Source organism: Peromyscus leucopus, chromosome 1, assembly GCF_004664715.2.
Source record: "Peromyscus leucopus breed LL Stock chromosome 1, UCI_PerLeu_2.1, whole genome shotgun sequence".
NCBI lineage: Eukaryota > Metazoa > Chordata > Mammalia > Rodentia > Cricetidae > Peromyscus > Peromyscus leucopus.
In genome coordinates this window covers 95,938,774-95,953,129 of record NC_051063.1, presented here as the reverse complement: position 1 = coordinate 95,953,129, position 14,356 = coordinate 95,938,774, and the positions used below count along the sequence as shown (strand labels likewise).

Genomic DNA, 14,356 nt, shown 5'->3' with positions numbered 1-14,356 from the left:
ATTAAGTAGAAAGGAATCTGAGTTAACTGATAAACAAGGAAGTAGCCCTCATGGAGAAGGTACTGTGCTCAGGGTAAAGAGAATTATTTCTAGTGCCACAAGGCTCAAACAGATTAATGGGTAGGCACTGGTGAGCTAAGTGAGAATCTTCTGCGAAGAAAGGAAGACGCCATTACAATGATGGGCAACCACACTCTGGAGCAGAAACATTCAAATTAGATACTTAAGAAAAAGGAAAAAAAAATGAAAGGTAAGTAATACACTTGCTTTCCTTAACAGCAAATTCAAAGAGTAGCAAACACCATATGGATTGTGTAGATGATTCATTATGCAGATTAATATGGACTTTTGAAGACAGTCTTAAGAGTATAAAAGATTTATTTAAATAGTTACATGTTAATTAAAGACTAAACTCAGGATTTCTGCCCCATGATTCTAATCGGCACAAAGCTTTATGAATCCATTCATACTTTACGCTGTCTAAGCAATGACACATGTGAACCAACCCAGTTACAGCCGCAGTCACATCATCTGGCTTCTGCTGCCTGTGTATCCCATTTCACACAACTGTGAAGATGGAACTACAGTGATGTTAGTATTTAGACACGATATGGAAGAGGTAGTGCGCAGCAAAATCTCCAACATGACCATAAAACTAATGTTGCATTGACATTAAAGTATTCGGAGTCACCCAAAGACACAACAATGGCCACTAACTTTTCAGAACACCTCTTAAAAATTCACTTAATTCAATTTAACAAGTGAATTGAGTACTGAATATGGGCTGACTATTGTATTGGATGCCAGGGATGCAAAGATGAATATTTTAAACTGTCTTTCACAGAACTTAAAACAAAGAAAATAGATATGATCAATAGAATATTGTAATATTACCATGTAATTTGGTGTTTAAAAGTGTTATTATTCACCGGGAGGTTGAGGTGCACACCTTTAGTCCCAGCACTTGGGAGGCAGGGGCAGGCGGATCTCCGTGAGTTCATAGCCAGCCTGGTCTACAAAGTGAGTTTGAGGACAGCCTGGGCTGTTACACAAAGAAACCCTGTCTCAAAAAACCAAAAGAAAAAAAATTGTTATTGTTCATACATCACAATGAGTGCTATCAAAGGTACACATGTACAAACAAAACTTACTGCTTAAATATTTCTATATTAGTACTGTTATTGTCATATTGAGACAGTCTCATGTGGCCTGGAGCAGACTATGTAGCCAAGGGTGATCTTTAAGATCTGATCCCTGCCTCCATTTCCCTAGTGCTGAAGTTGTAGGCATGAACCACCACACCTGGTATATGTGACTCTTGTGTGCTGGGCAGGCATTTTACCAACTAACATCCCAGCCACATTGTTTTTATTTGAGTGTTATGTTTTGTATAATTTTTTTAAAATGATGCCTTAAATCCTCTGTTAAATGAAGAAAAAGTTTATACATAATAAATATATATTTTCTGTGGTAAGGTAAGAGTTAGGAAAACAGAAAGCTTTAGTATTTGGCCAACCTATGAGAAAAGTTCACAGAGAAAAAAAAAGTAAGCACTCATGGCACACACATTTGCGCATGCACACATAAATCATACACACAACATGCAATGCAGAACGTGAGTAATAAAGAGTAGCCTAGAGTCATCACAGAGAAAGGCAGGTACATGAGAACACATAGGCAGCTCAAGCCTGGAAAAGAGAGCTAGAGTGAGGTTGTGAACGGTCTGCTAAGTCACACTGTGTCAGATGGACCTAGAGGGCTTTCGTCCAGAAGGAGTATGATGCAGACAATAATCCGTGAGCAGTGTAAATAGCAGATGAAGTGGAGGATGAACAGAAGCAGGAAGACAGCCAGAAAGATCCTGAAATGACAAGGCCAAAGAGAGAAGACTAGGTTCTCACCGGGAATAGGTGAGAACACTTCACAGGTAAATGTTCCAGGATTTAGGATTTGATTGAATCATGAGAGCAAGAGGGAAGGAAGAGCAAGAATTCCTGAGGCTTTCACAGTGCCCAGGAACTGGGGAATACAAAACACTCTCTAAATCCTGAAGCAACCTCAACCTAACCTTGCCTGTACATGTGGGCAGCTCTAAGGCTAGGTGGCCCTACTTCCCTATTTCTGATGGGTTACAGGTGAAGCTCTAAGATGCGGCAAGGGATCAGGAAGGACAGATTTCCACTTAGCTTGGATTATGTGGGATACTCTTGCATTTGTAGATCAGTGCAAAGCAAAATTGAACGTTGTGAATGTATAGCATTGAATAAATAAATCACTTAGGAGGTGATCCTGAAAACTAGTGAGAAAGCAATCAGAGCAGCATCCTGATTTTGATTTTAAATGACACCTTTAAAAATACATTGTTTAGTTTTAATTTAAAATCTATGTCAATCTCCACCAGAGACTTCCCTTTTATTTACCCAGGACATTCCACCGGCTACTTACAAAAGGTACATTATGACACCTATGCTCCAAATGTCACACTGCTGGCTGTACTCATGGGCATTGATAACCTCTGGGGCTGCCAAGTAAGCAGAAATAAAATAATATTAATAATACAATAAATGACTTTTAATTGCTTAAATACAAAGCATGAAATATGTGCTGATGTGTTGTAATTTATTCCTCCAGAGGGGAAAAAAGGAGCCAACAGCAGATGCTGAATGAATAATGTACAGGCCTTCCAACTGATGTCACCAATCCTCCCTCCTATCAATTAGCTCCTAATGGGACAATGGCATAAACTGTGTGGCTAAATGTGTAGTTCTTTATTCCTGTGGAATGATTAAGTGATTTTACAAAGGTTGTGTAGTTAGAAGACAATAATATCTTAGACTTTCCCCCCAAATAGAAGGAAACACACAACTTAAGTAAATATTATTTAAATCAAGGCCAATATTTACAAATCTGAATTCATAGAAAAGCTAATATTGTGGTTATGAATCACTTCAGTAGAATAATGATAATAATAATTATAATATCATAGCACTATTATGACAGAATATATATTATTTCCCACATTTTCTAGGTAAGAAAACTGAGATAGAAAGGACCTCACATCAGACTGGGTCAAAACATCAATGAGTCCCAGTGCAGGATGAGGTTCCAAGTATGTGTGACTCAATTCGGTGCTCTCTGATTGTCACAACAGGGTCCCTTCAAACAGCCTCTCAAAGCAGCACTGTGCCTTTAACCTTAAGCTGGCACACGCTTTAAAGATGAGGTTTTAGGGTTTTGCTTTATAGTGGCTGGCTTTTTAAAAAGCCAATATGATACTGAGGAATAGATCTACTTTACTTTTACAAATGGATATCTTTCTTTAAAGAAAATGAAAACACAGTCACAAATACAGAAAATAAGATACATGTACATATTTCAAAAGAACATTAAAATTTACTAAGTGTTTTTGCATAATAAATTGTGTTCAGAATCCTATGAGCCAGTCCTGCAGGTCTGACGCCCTGCCCTCTGTCAGTGAAGGTGGAAAACATGGAGACTTGACTGCAGTTGCACACTCCGGAGTGTTTCCTATGGGAAAGTTGTGTGCTTATTGAGAAAGCGCTCCCAGTCTCCTCCACTAACACACTGTCCATTTGCACGTATGCCCTCACAGGTGAGTGCACACACTTGAGTGTGCACGCACACACACTCTTTCATAACAACTACTAAAAACAAATGGAATTTTGTTTTCTCTACTCTCTATGACTAAAGGAATGGAAAAATAACCAAAAGAAGCCAAAAGATACACGGGAGAATGAGAAAAGGCTAAGCTATAACGCTTCACAAATTAAATAATCTGCCTCCAAATAATTGAAAATTGACAGCATTCCTCTTTTTGCAATTATTGTGTGTGCTTGCAGTCTTTAACTGCATGTAAAACTTTAAATACAGAACCAGCAAAGTGCAAGTTGTTCCATGGAACGGTCTGGCATGAAGGCGAATTCCAAGGTGAGATTCGGTGAGGGCTGCCTTCCTGCTGCACAGCAGGGACCAGGACTCCTGGCCTCCACTTCCCCAGTCTTCCTAATTATCAGGGGCATTTCTACGTGTACTGTCATCCCAGCCCTCGGGGAGGCAGAAGCCAGAATATCTGTGCCAAGGAGCCATTTAGGAAGTCAGCAAAGCTCCGCAAACCATCTGTCTTCCCTCTTGTTCTCTCACTTGTTATCAGTGTAGACAACTAATAAGCAGCCATAAAACTCAGGGTGCCTGGATATATTTTCCCCATGTAACTACAGACCAGATGTCTTTTGCCAATGGGAGAATATGAACAGAATCTAAAGTAGCCTTTTCCCAAGTAAGATAAAACAATTTAAAAACTTTATGCATCAAGTAGGAAAAAAAAAAAAAAAAAAGCAATGAACGAAGTATACTTTTCAGCAGTAAAAACAGATAAACCACTGATACAACAACAAGGATAAAATAGCAAAATCGTCCTGCGGAACAGAAGACACACACACACACTGTATGACTCAAGCACAGTTGAGTTGGGTGATGGAAAGCACTGGGAATTACTGGGACGTGAGAGGGGAGATGGTGGAGACAGACAGGGTAATAAGGGCTGTGGACTCATTGGCATGTGATTATCTAAATATGTAGCCTATGGCAATCCTGTCTCAGCCTCCTGAATGCTGAGCTTACAGGTTTGGGCTACCACACCTTCAGGTGTTCTGACTTTTTCAAGTCTCCTCACTTACCCATATAGATAGGAGTGCCACACGTGGTCTGCATCATGCTTTCACTCCTGGAGCCATGCTTCCTAACCGCCAAGCCGAAGTCAGTCACCTGAGAGCAGACACACAGGCTCAGTCACCCAGTGCCTTCCACCCACTGGAACTGCATTTAATCTTCACTTCGAGGGGATGGGCTTTTCCTTGGATTACTAACAAAGATGGACTTTCCCTCTCCCCCCACCCTCTCTCGGTGCAGAAAAACTCTGTAGAGAGAATCCAGGATGTTAACTGTTCATGCCTTTTGTTAATTTTTCTTGGTAAACTGTTTATAAGTTCTTTCATTGCAAACTACAGCCTAGCCTTTGAATGTGTTATCTATTTTTCTGATTCTGGAGTTGTGGTCCAGTGAAGGCACTGTTTAAGTAAAAATAGTTATCCTTAGATGGGCGGTGGTGGCACATGCCATTAATCTCAGTACTCGGGATGCAGACGCAGGTGATCTCTGTGAGTTCAAGGCCAGCCTAGGCTACAGAGTGAGTTCCAGGAAAGGTCCCAAAGCTACACAGAGAAACCTTATCTCAAAAAACAAACAAAAAATATAATAGTTATCCTTATCAACACTTACTAAGACTCTTTTTTAACATGTACAACTAGTAAATACTTGTTTTTCATTACTATTATTTCCTTTGTAATTATCAAGTATGCTAATTAAAACAATTGCTACACTATTTAAAATGAAGCAAATTAACAAGGAGAAAAAGGCCCACTACACCATGGCCTGGTCACAAATGTCCTGAAGGCCTTTTGCGGCAGCTTTAGTCTCCTGCTCCATTCTAAAGCTTGGTAATTACACCTTGAGTTACTAAATATTTGGCATGTACCCTTGGTTGTCTCTCAAAATGGAATGTCCTTGGACCCAAAGCAGAAACAAAGGCAAATTTATGGATCATACAAGCAAAGCATAGGTTCTTTACTCACACTAAATGCAAAATTGGCAGTACCTTATAAAGTATAAGGAAATGTTCTCATTATGTGAGATTATCAAACCCATCTTTTTTTTTCTTTGAGACAGGGTCTCACTCTGCAGCCCAGGCCAACCTAAAACTCATTATGTAGCCTGGCTTGCCTTAAACTCATGGCAATCATTCTGTTTCAGTCTCTCCTGTGCTGGGAATACAAGTGTATGTACATCAACATGCCTTGAATCAATTACTCCAGGAGTTTCCATAAATATCCCACTAGAAGCATAATACTATCTTTCTCCATACAGCATCTCTACAGATACAAAGCATATTAAAGCCTTCATGATCCAGTTCCATTATTTGGAGAGCACTGAGTCTCTTGTTTACCAAAGGTTAACTGAGCATATTCTGTTGCAAATACTCCTCCACATTCCAACAAAGAATAAAATGCCTAAAGTTCCTGACTTCGTGGACTTTAGAGTGGACTATGAAGAACATTCACTGAAGGGTATCAGTAGTGTTGCTGGGTCTGTTTCTGCTGCATATGGTTTAGCTTCTGCAACAGCAGCTCACAGACACATTTGCTTCTAAAGTTAACACTTGCACACATTTTGAAGGCAGCCACTATTAAAGTGCTAAGTAATAAATAATGTATTCTATCATTTATTTGACATTAAGGAACACTTAATTTGAATAAAATCTTCAAGAATAAACACTTGGCACATTAATTGTGGTTAAGACATAAATATTAATATCCAGGAAAAATTTCAATGAGAAATACAGACTGTAGCATTAATTTAGTATCAAAAGCACAGCCAAGGTGTGTTTTTCTCTAAATCTGTAACACATTTACATCAAATTACCAGACATAATTTTGAAATTAATTAGAATTCAGAGCATCTGTTTGCTTGCTATTAACTAATGATTTAGAACTATCCAAAAGAATATGCACTTTGAAAAACACATTCAGTAGCATCACTTAGCTTGTAAAATTATTTTTATCATTAGAACTTCTTTTGTGAATTTTTTACTTCTTAGCACAAATGGCTTAGACTCAAAAGTCACCAAAATGTGTCCAAGATGTCTGTAGCTACTTTGCTGCTGGTTGTTTTCAGGCAAATATTGAGTAGTATTTCTAGGCTCTTACCTTTATGTTTAAGTTCATCTCATTGTTATCATCCATGAAGCTGCTTTTAACCATTATGTTTTCCAGCTTTAGATCTCTGTGCACTATATCTACCAGGGAAATAGACAAGCAAAGTGAGTAACAGAAGGACAGAGAGGACAGAAGCAGGACAGATAAATAAAGTATGAGGGAAGGCTGAGTGCAATTCTGTTCTCTTCTGTCTTTACTTACACCCCTCTTCTCCACAGCTCTATCAGAAGCCATTTTCTCATCGCTACATGCTCCCTGTTGTGACAGCCTAGCCTCTCAGCCTGGTGAGTGTGGAAGGGGAGCTGTGTGAGGCCACACGTTTCCAGGAGAACGCAGGCAGCCTGGATCTCAATACAGGCCAGGTAAGGTTTTCTGTATCCTTGGGTCTCTAAATAGGAGATTGTGCCTCTGTATAATGTTACTGTCAACACAAACATTTTAACACATTGTAACTTGGCTACATGTGCATAAACTGTATTTCAGTGTATTTTTCTAAAATATCAGCATATATTTCACACTGTTCATATGTTGAAATTAAAAAAAAAACACATATTTTGTGACACAAACCTCCAGTTGAACAGGTCAGAGTTGAGGTGAGATTTCTGTGTGCATTCAAATTCAAATAATGTATCAAACACTCCTCCACAAATAACTGACTGACTCACATCCACAGCAAACACTTCCTAAGCTGTGGGAAGCTAAGTGTGTCGTCCCATCTAGGGACATGAAGCTGAGGTAGACCTGGACTGGCAGTGTAGCTAATCACTTACAGTTCTCAAATATCCCCCAGGCTTTTTCTTTGGACTTATTACTGATTCTGGTACTCCACCTGACACTACTTACATAAATATCATACCATTTTAATTAATATATTTTTCTGACGTTCTTATCCTTGGCAGGGGCAAATCTCCCTAATACCCCATATTTTTATCTTAGTTATTCTCATCATTTGAAGAATACTTTTTAAAATCTCACCCCTCAAAAGTGATGTTTTTATAGAAATATACTGAAAACAAGTGTCTCCCTAGACAACTCCCTAGAACTGACACAGGCGTGACCTTCAGCCTCTGCAAGCCTTTCCTGACCTGAACCATTCTCCAGTCCCAGCCTGCATTCCTCAGATCTAATTCTGACACACACTTGAGCTCCCTGCACTTCACACAGCTCTCCAGTAAGAAATTGCCTCACTGGATTACAAGCTGTTTCCTGTACTCCTTCTCCTACTAGCCTAAGCTACTTGAGGGGCAGAGGTCTTAATTTTTCATCTTTATAACTCTGGGGCTGAGCACAATGCAGTAGATGCTGAGGAAACTGAGATCCCAAAGCCTGTCACTGACCTTTGTGGAACAAGTATTTTCTCATCTGTAAAATGAGAATTTCTAAAGTCACACCTAAGAACCTCAAGGAAAAGGGGAGCATGGGACAAAGTGGCAACAGTAACACTGGAGTCAGTAAAGTTTTAGAATAAGTAGAGATCCTTTTAAATGTAGGTTGGCGAATTACTCCAAATGATACCTTAGTGGATAATGTTACTATACATTCGTCAAACCCAACAGAATAAAAAATACCAATAATGAGTCCTAACGTAAGCTGCAGGTTTTAGGTGACCATAATGTGAGTCATTCTGTACATGTGGCACCAGGGTGGACACTGGAAACTTCTGTTCCTTCTGTTTGAACCCAAACGGCTCTAAAACTGAAGTGTATTATTTTACAAGGCTAGAACAGGTACATTTTTAATAATATTAATATAAAAATATTTTAGGAAAATTCACTTTATCTACTTTGATTTTGATCATATTAGCCACATTTTAAACTTCTAGAATAAGAATGATCATGACTGTTTGCTCTTCCATATACAGTGTAATTAAATGCCTGCACTGTTACTAATTAAAATGTCTATAAATACAACTAAAAGGAAAAATATGGAAAATGTACTTGTTATTCAGTTATATTACCAAGTTCTACCAATGTGATTATGAGTCCTAAAGACCATCCCACTTAAACAAACAACAGTGACATCTTCATTTATGGAGATGGTGAGGCTTACAGTCCTCTTCTTACCATTGTCATGAAGATATGCGATGGCTGATGCAAGATGTTGAATTATCAACCTGGTCTCATTCTCTGAGAAGTACCCTTTTTTATCCAGGACTTCTTTGAGTTCTCCATCCTCACAAAGTTCCATCACAAGGTACATTTTCTGACAATACACATTTAAAATCAGAATAAGAGAAAGTTATGAAGTTGTGTGTGTGTGTGTGTGTTATACATCACAAGTTTGATCACAAGCTTAATTTACTCATGTGAAACTGTTCTACATATAATACAAGCTATTATACTAAATACAAGAGGAACAAAGGAGCAGGAGACATGGTGCTGACTTCAGGAAGTTCAAAAGAGTTACAGTATCATATGATATACACTAACAGCCCAACATGCCATGGGGCTGTGGAAGAGAGGCTGCCTCTGCATAAAGAATGCTCATCAAGGAGAGTTCAGGCTGAATGTGTGAGCAGTGATTTCTTGGCAGGAAGGTGGAGGAAAACCAAGCAGAGCTGGTGGCCAGTGTACAAAGCCACTAAAGCCTGGAACAAAGCAGCTATTAAAATAACACACAACTCGCTGCTAACAGTAATGGAGACTGTTGGGTAGAGAAGGAGATGGTGAAGGGTGAAGCTAACAAGAAAGATTGGAACATGTTTCTAAAGAGCCCTGGATAGCATGTTCAAGACTATGGATTCCCATGCCCCACATGAAACAAGGCAATGGAGTGTTTAAGTCAGAGTCTTGAGGTAAAAGCTGTATGATGTCAATTTTGCATTTCTAGGTCAACAAACACTACAACAGTAATGTACAGCAGGGCTCAGCAAAATTTTTCTATAAAGACCAAACCCAAGAGTAAACATTATGGTCTCTGTGGACAACATGGCACAGCTCAGCAGCTGCCTTGAGATCAGCCATGAACAACACAATGCTGTATTTATAGACTCAGAAATCTGAGTTTGGTGTGATTTTAAGATTATGAAACATTACTCTTTTACATTTTGTCATTTATTTGGAAATATAGAGAACTTATCTTATGGGCTCTATAGAAGGAGGCAGCAGGCCAGACCGACTTCATAGGCTACCTGTGTTAACAGGGGGACCTGTAAAGCATGGGCTGGACACAAGAAAGGATGTGGTTTCTTAGTTTTCCTGTTGGGATAAACTATACTGACAAGGGTAACTTAAAGGAGAAATGGTGTGTTCTAGCTCACAGTTCAAGGTACAGTTTATTATGATGGGAAAGACACTGGCCTCAGCAGAAGCATGAGGTGGCTGACCACACTGCATCTGGTTAGGAAGCAGAGAACAGTGAGTGCTGGTGCTCAGTTTACTTTCTCCTTTTTAAAAACTATTTTTAAATTTTTAAATTGATTTAATTGTGTGTGTGTGTGTGTGTGCGCGTGTGTTCCTGTATATACCAACATACCTGTAGAGATCAAGGCACATAAGTTGGTTCTCTTCTACCATGTAGATCCAACTCATGTCATCAGGCTTGGAAGCAAGCACCGTAGCCTACTGAACATTCTCAGTAACTCCCACTTTCTCCTTTTTAATTGGTCTGGTACTCCAATCTTTTCCATAGGCACTGCCATAGACATAATTACCCTCCGTGTTTCCATTCTAACATATATTCTTGAGTTTTGTTGTTCTGAAGATTTGGGGGTCAGATTCTGTTCTTGTAACAGCTGATAATCCAACTTCTATGTTCAGTCAGTATGATTAAAGCAGGGAAAGAGGTATGTATCTTTCTTCCTAGAGCCACAATTCTGATTCACTGAATTTCAGGATGCTTTAGGGTTTTAAAGTATCTGAAACATCTGACAAATAATTTTTTTTTTTGGTTTCTCTGTGTAGCTTTGTGCCTTTCCTGGAGCTCACTTGGTAGCCCAGGCTGGCCTCGAACTCACAGAGATCCGCCTGGCTCTGCCTCCCGAGTGCTGGGATTAAAGGCGTGCGCCACCAACGCCCGGCCTGACAAATAAATTTTTAAACTGGGCCATACTTTACTGACAGTGCTATAGGATGGCTAGGAACATGGAATGGAAAGTGAACTATTTGGAAGGGAAAGTTGCATTAGCAGTAGTTACAATATAAATTGACACCAATTTACAAATGCATGAGGGGCTGGACTGATAGCTGTTGTTAAGAGCACTGGCTACCACAAATAACATAAAATATCTTGGGGTAACTCTAACCAAGCAAGTAAAAGACCTGTATGACAAGAACTTTAAGTCTCTGAAGAAAGAAATTGAAGAAGATATCAGAGAATGGAAAGATCTCTCATGCTCTTGGATAGGCAGGATCAATATGGTAAAAATGGCAATCCTATCAAAAGCAATCTACAGATTCAATGCAATCCCCATCAAAATCCCAACACAATTCTTCACAGACCTTGAAAGAACAATACTAAAATTCATATGGAAAAACAAAAAACCCAGGATAGTCAAAACAATCCTATACAATAAAGGAACTTCCAGAACCATCCCTGACTTCAAGCTCTACTATAGAGTGGAAGTTAAAAAAAAAAAGTTTGATACTGGCATAAAAACAGACAGGTGGATCAATGGAATCAAATTGAATAACTTGACTTTAATCCACACATCTATGAACAGCTGATTTTTGACAAAGAAGCCAAAATTGTACAATGGAAGAAAAAAAAACATCTTCAACAAATGGTGCTGGCATAAATGGCTATCAATAGGTAGAAAAATGCAAGTAGATCCATATCTATCACCATGCACAAAACTCAAGTCCAAATGGATCAAAGACCTCAACATAAATCCAGTTACATTGAACCTGATAGAAGAGAAAGTGGGAAGTAGCCTTGAACACATTGGCACAGGAGACCACTTCCTAAATATAACACCAGTAGCATAGACACTGAGAGCAAGAATTAATAAATGGGACCTCCTGAAACTGAGAAGCTTCTGTAAGGCAAAGGACATAGTCAATAAGACAAAATGGCAGCCAACAGAATGGAAAATGATCTCCACCAACCCCACATCTGACATAGAGCTGATCTCGAAAATATATAAAGAACTTAAGAAACTATACATCAAAATACTAAATAACCAAATTAAAAAATTGAGTACAGATCTAAACAGAGGATTCTCAAAAGAAGACTCTCAAATGGCTGAAGACATTTAAGGAATTGCTCAACATCTTTAGCCATTAGGGAAATGCAAATTAAAAGGACTCTGAGATACCATCTTACACCTGTCAGAAAATTAAGAACACTAATGACAGCTTATGTTGGAGAGGATGTGGAGTAAGGGGAACACTCTTCCACTGCTGGTGGGAGTGCAAACTTGTACAGTCACTCTGGAAATCAGTATGGTGGTTTATCAGAAAATTGGGAATAAACCTACCTCAAGACCCAGAAATACCACTTTGGGACATATATCCAAAAGATGATCAATCATACCACAAGGACACTTGCTCAGCTATGTTGAAAACAGCATTATTCATAATAGCCAAAACCTGGAAACAACCTAGATGCTCCTCAACCAAAGAATGGATAAAGAAAATGTGGTGCATTTACACAATGAAGTATTACTCAGTAGTTAAAAAAAATGGCATCATAAAATTTGTAGGCAGATGGATGGAACTAGAAAAAATCATCCTGAGTGAGGTAACCTAGACCCAGAAAGACAAACATGGTATGTACTCACTCATATGTGGACATTAGATGCAAAGCAAAGGGTAACCAGGATACAATCCACAACCCCAGAGAAGCTAGGTTAAAAAGGAGGACCCTAAGAGGGACATGTATGGAGGGCCCCAGGAAGGGGAAATAGTATCTTCTGGGTAAACTGGGAGGAGAGGTAGAAGGGAGGGGATGGGGGCAGAGAACATGAGGGACATAGTGGAAGAGCAATGAAAGAGATACCATGATAGAGGGAGACATCATGGGGATAGGGAGAAACCTGGTGCTAGGGAATTTCCAGGATTCCACAAGGATGGCCCCAGCTAAGGCTCCTAGCAAGAGTGGAGAGGGTGCCTGAACTGGCCTTCCCCTGCAATCAGATTTGTGACTACCCTAATTGTCATCATAGACCCTACATTTAGTAACTGATGGAAGCAGATATAGTGATCCACAGCCATGCACTGGGCTGACCTGGAGAGCCAATGAAGAGATGGGGGTGAATCATATGAACAAGGAGGGGGTGTCAAGACCATGATGGGGAAAACCACAGAGGCAGCTGACCAAAGTTGGTGGGAGCTCACAGACTCTGGACTGACAGTTGGGGAACCTGCATGAGACCGAAGTAGTCCCTCTAAATGTGGGTAACAGTTGTGAGGTTTGATCTGTTTGCAGGGCTCCTGGCAGTGGGACCAGAACTTACCCTAGATGCATGAACTGGAGTCCATTACCTATGATGAGACATCTTGTCCAGCCTTAATGCAGCAGGGAGGGGCTAGGCCCTGCCTCAACTTGGTATGCCAGATTTTGCTGACTCCCCAAGGGAGGCCTTACCCTCTCTGAGGAGTGGATGGGGGTTGGGATGGGAGAGGTAAAGAGTTGGGAGAAGGGAGGGAAGGGAAACTGAGGATGGTATGTAAAATGAAAAGAAAAATTTTTAAAGAAAAAAAATAAAAGAGCACTGGCTACTTTTCCAGAAGACAGGTTCCATTCCCAGCACCCACATGACAGCTCACAGGCATCTGTAACTCCAGTTCCAGGGGAATCCATCACCCTCTTCTGGCCTCTGAGGGAAGTGCATGTGTGTGGTACACTGACACACAAAATAAAATAAGTCTTTTTTAAAAACATTAAATGCATGTTGATCAAAGTTATAGTGGTAAAGTGTATTACTCAAGTCTTTCACAATAGTAGAAACAATTGTGTATATCTAGAGCATACGTAGACTTACAAGAAACCACTACACAATCTGAGTGGTTGATAAGCAATATACAACCAATTAGACATCCATTTTCGTAGAATAGCTTCAACTGAAAATTGAAGCATTCAATGGAAAGTCTAGACATGTGTGTTTATGGGTAGATCTAGTGCACGTGAATCAAAATCAAACAACACAGAAATGGACAACCACATATGACCATTTTCCTTGCCTCCAAACTCTTGTAGATTTGGGCTCCTGCTTCTAAACATGATAGTGTAATAGACTAGTTTGCCCCTCTGCTTAAATAATTTAAGAACTGGAAAGACATTAGTCAGCATAGAGAGCAGTATTCTATGAAAGAGAGAAGCCCATGAGGCAAGCCCCATGATTGTCCTAACCTCTGAAGAGTTGCCGTACCTCAGGGAAAGAAGGAGTTTCAATAAGAGATGATGAGAAGAGAAGGGCATCTATGGAATTAGGTGGCGTCACAAGCCTGCAAAGAACAGCAGCAGTGATGGGAGGGGAGGAAGCTGCTGGAAACTGCCAAGGCCAAGTGTGCGGCCTACAGGAGTACACCTTGGAGAACTTTCAGGTCCAGTGGCCTCCATGAATTCAGGAGATGGGAGTCCAGAAAAGCCAAGACAATTCAAGTTTCCAGGAAAGAATATCAAAG

The 14,356-nt window shown here is 39.8% G+C and overlaps 1 protein-coding gene across 2 annotated transcripts in view; it reads right to left on the bottom strand.

Annotated features, from left to right (window-relative positions):
* Positions 1–14,356, bottom strand: part of Stk33 (serine/threonine kinase 33) — a 181,062-nt gene that overhangs the window by 46,659 nt on the left and 120,047 nt on the right. For both annotated transcript variants that reach the window (XM_037211668.1, XM_028894607.2), the window contains exons 6-9: positions 8,855–8,993; positions 6,783–6,871; positions 4,698–4,785; positions 2,446–2,521 (exon numbers count right to left, since the gene is read on the bottom strand). In XM_037211668.1, the coding sequence (XP_037067563.1) occupies positions 2,446–2,521; positions 4,698–4,785; positions 6,783–6,871; positions 8,855–8,993 (392 nt within the window). The remainder of the gene's footprint in view (positions 1–2,445; positions 2,522–4,697; positions 4,786–6,782; positions 6,872–8,854; positions 8,994–14,356) is intronic.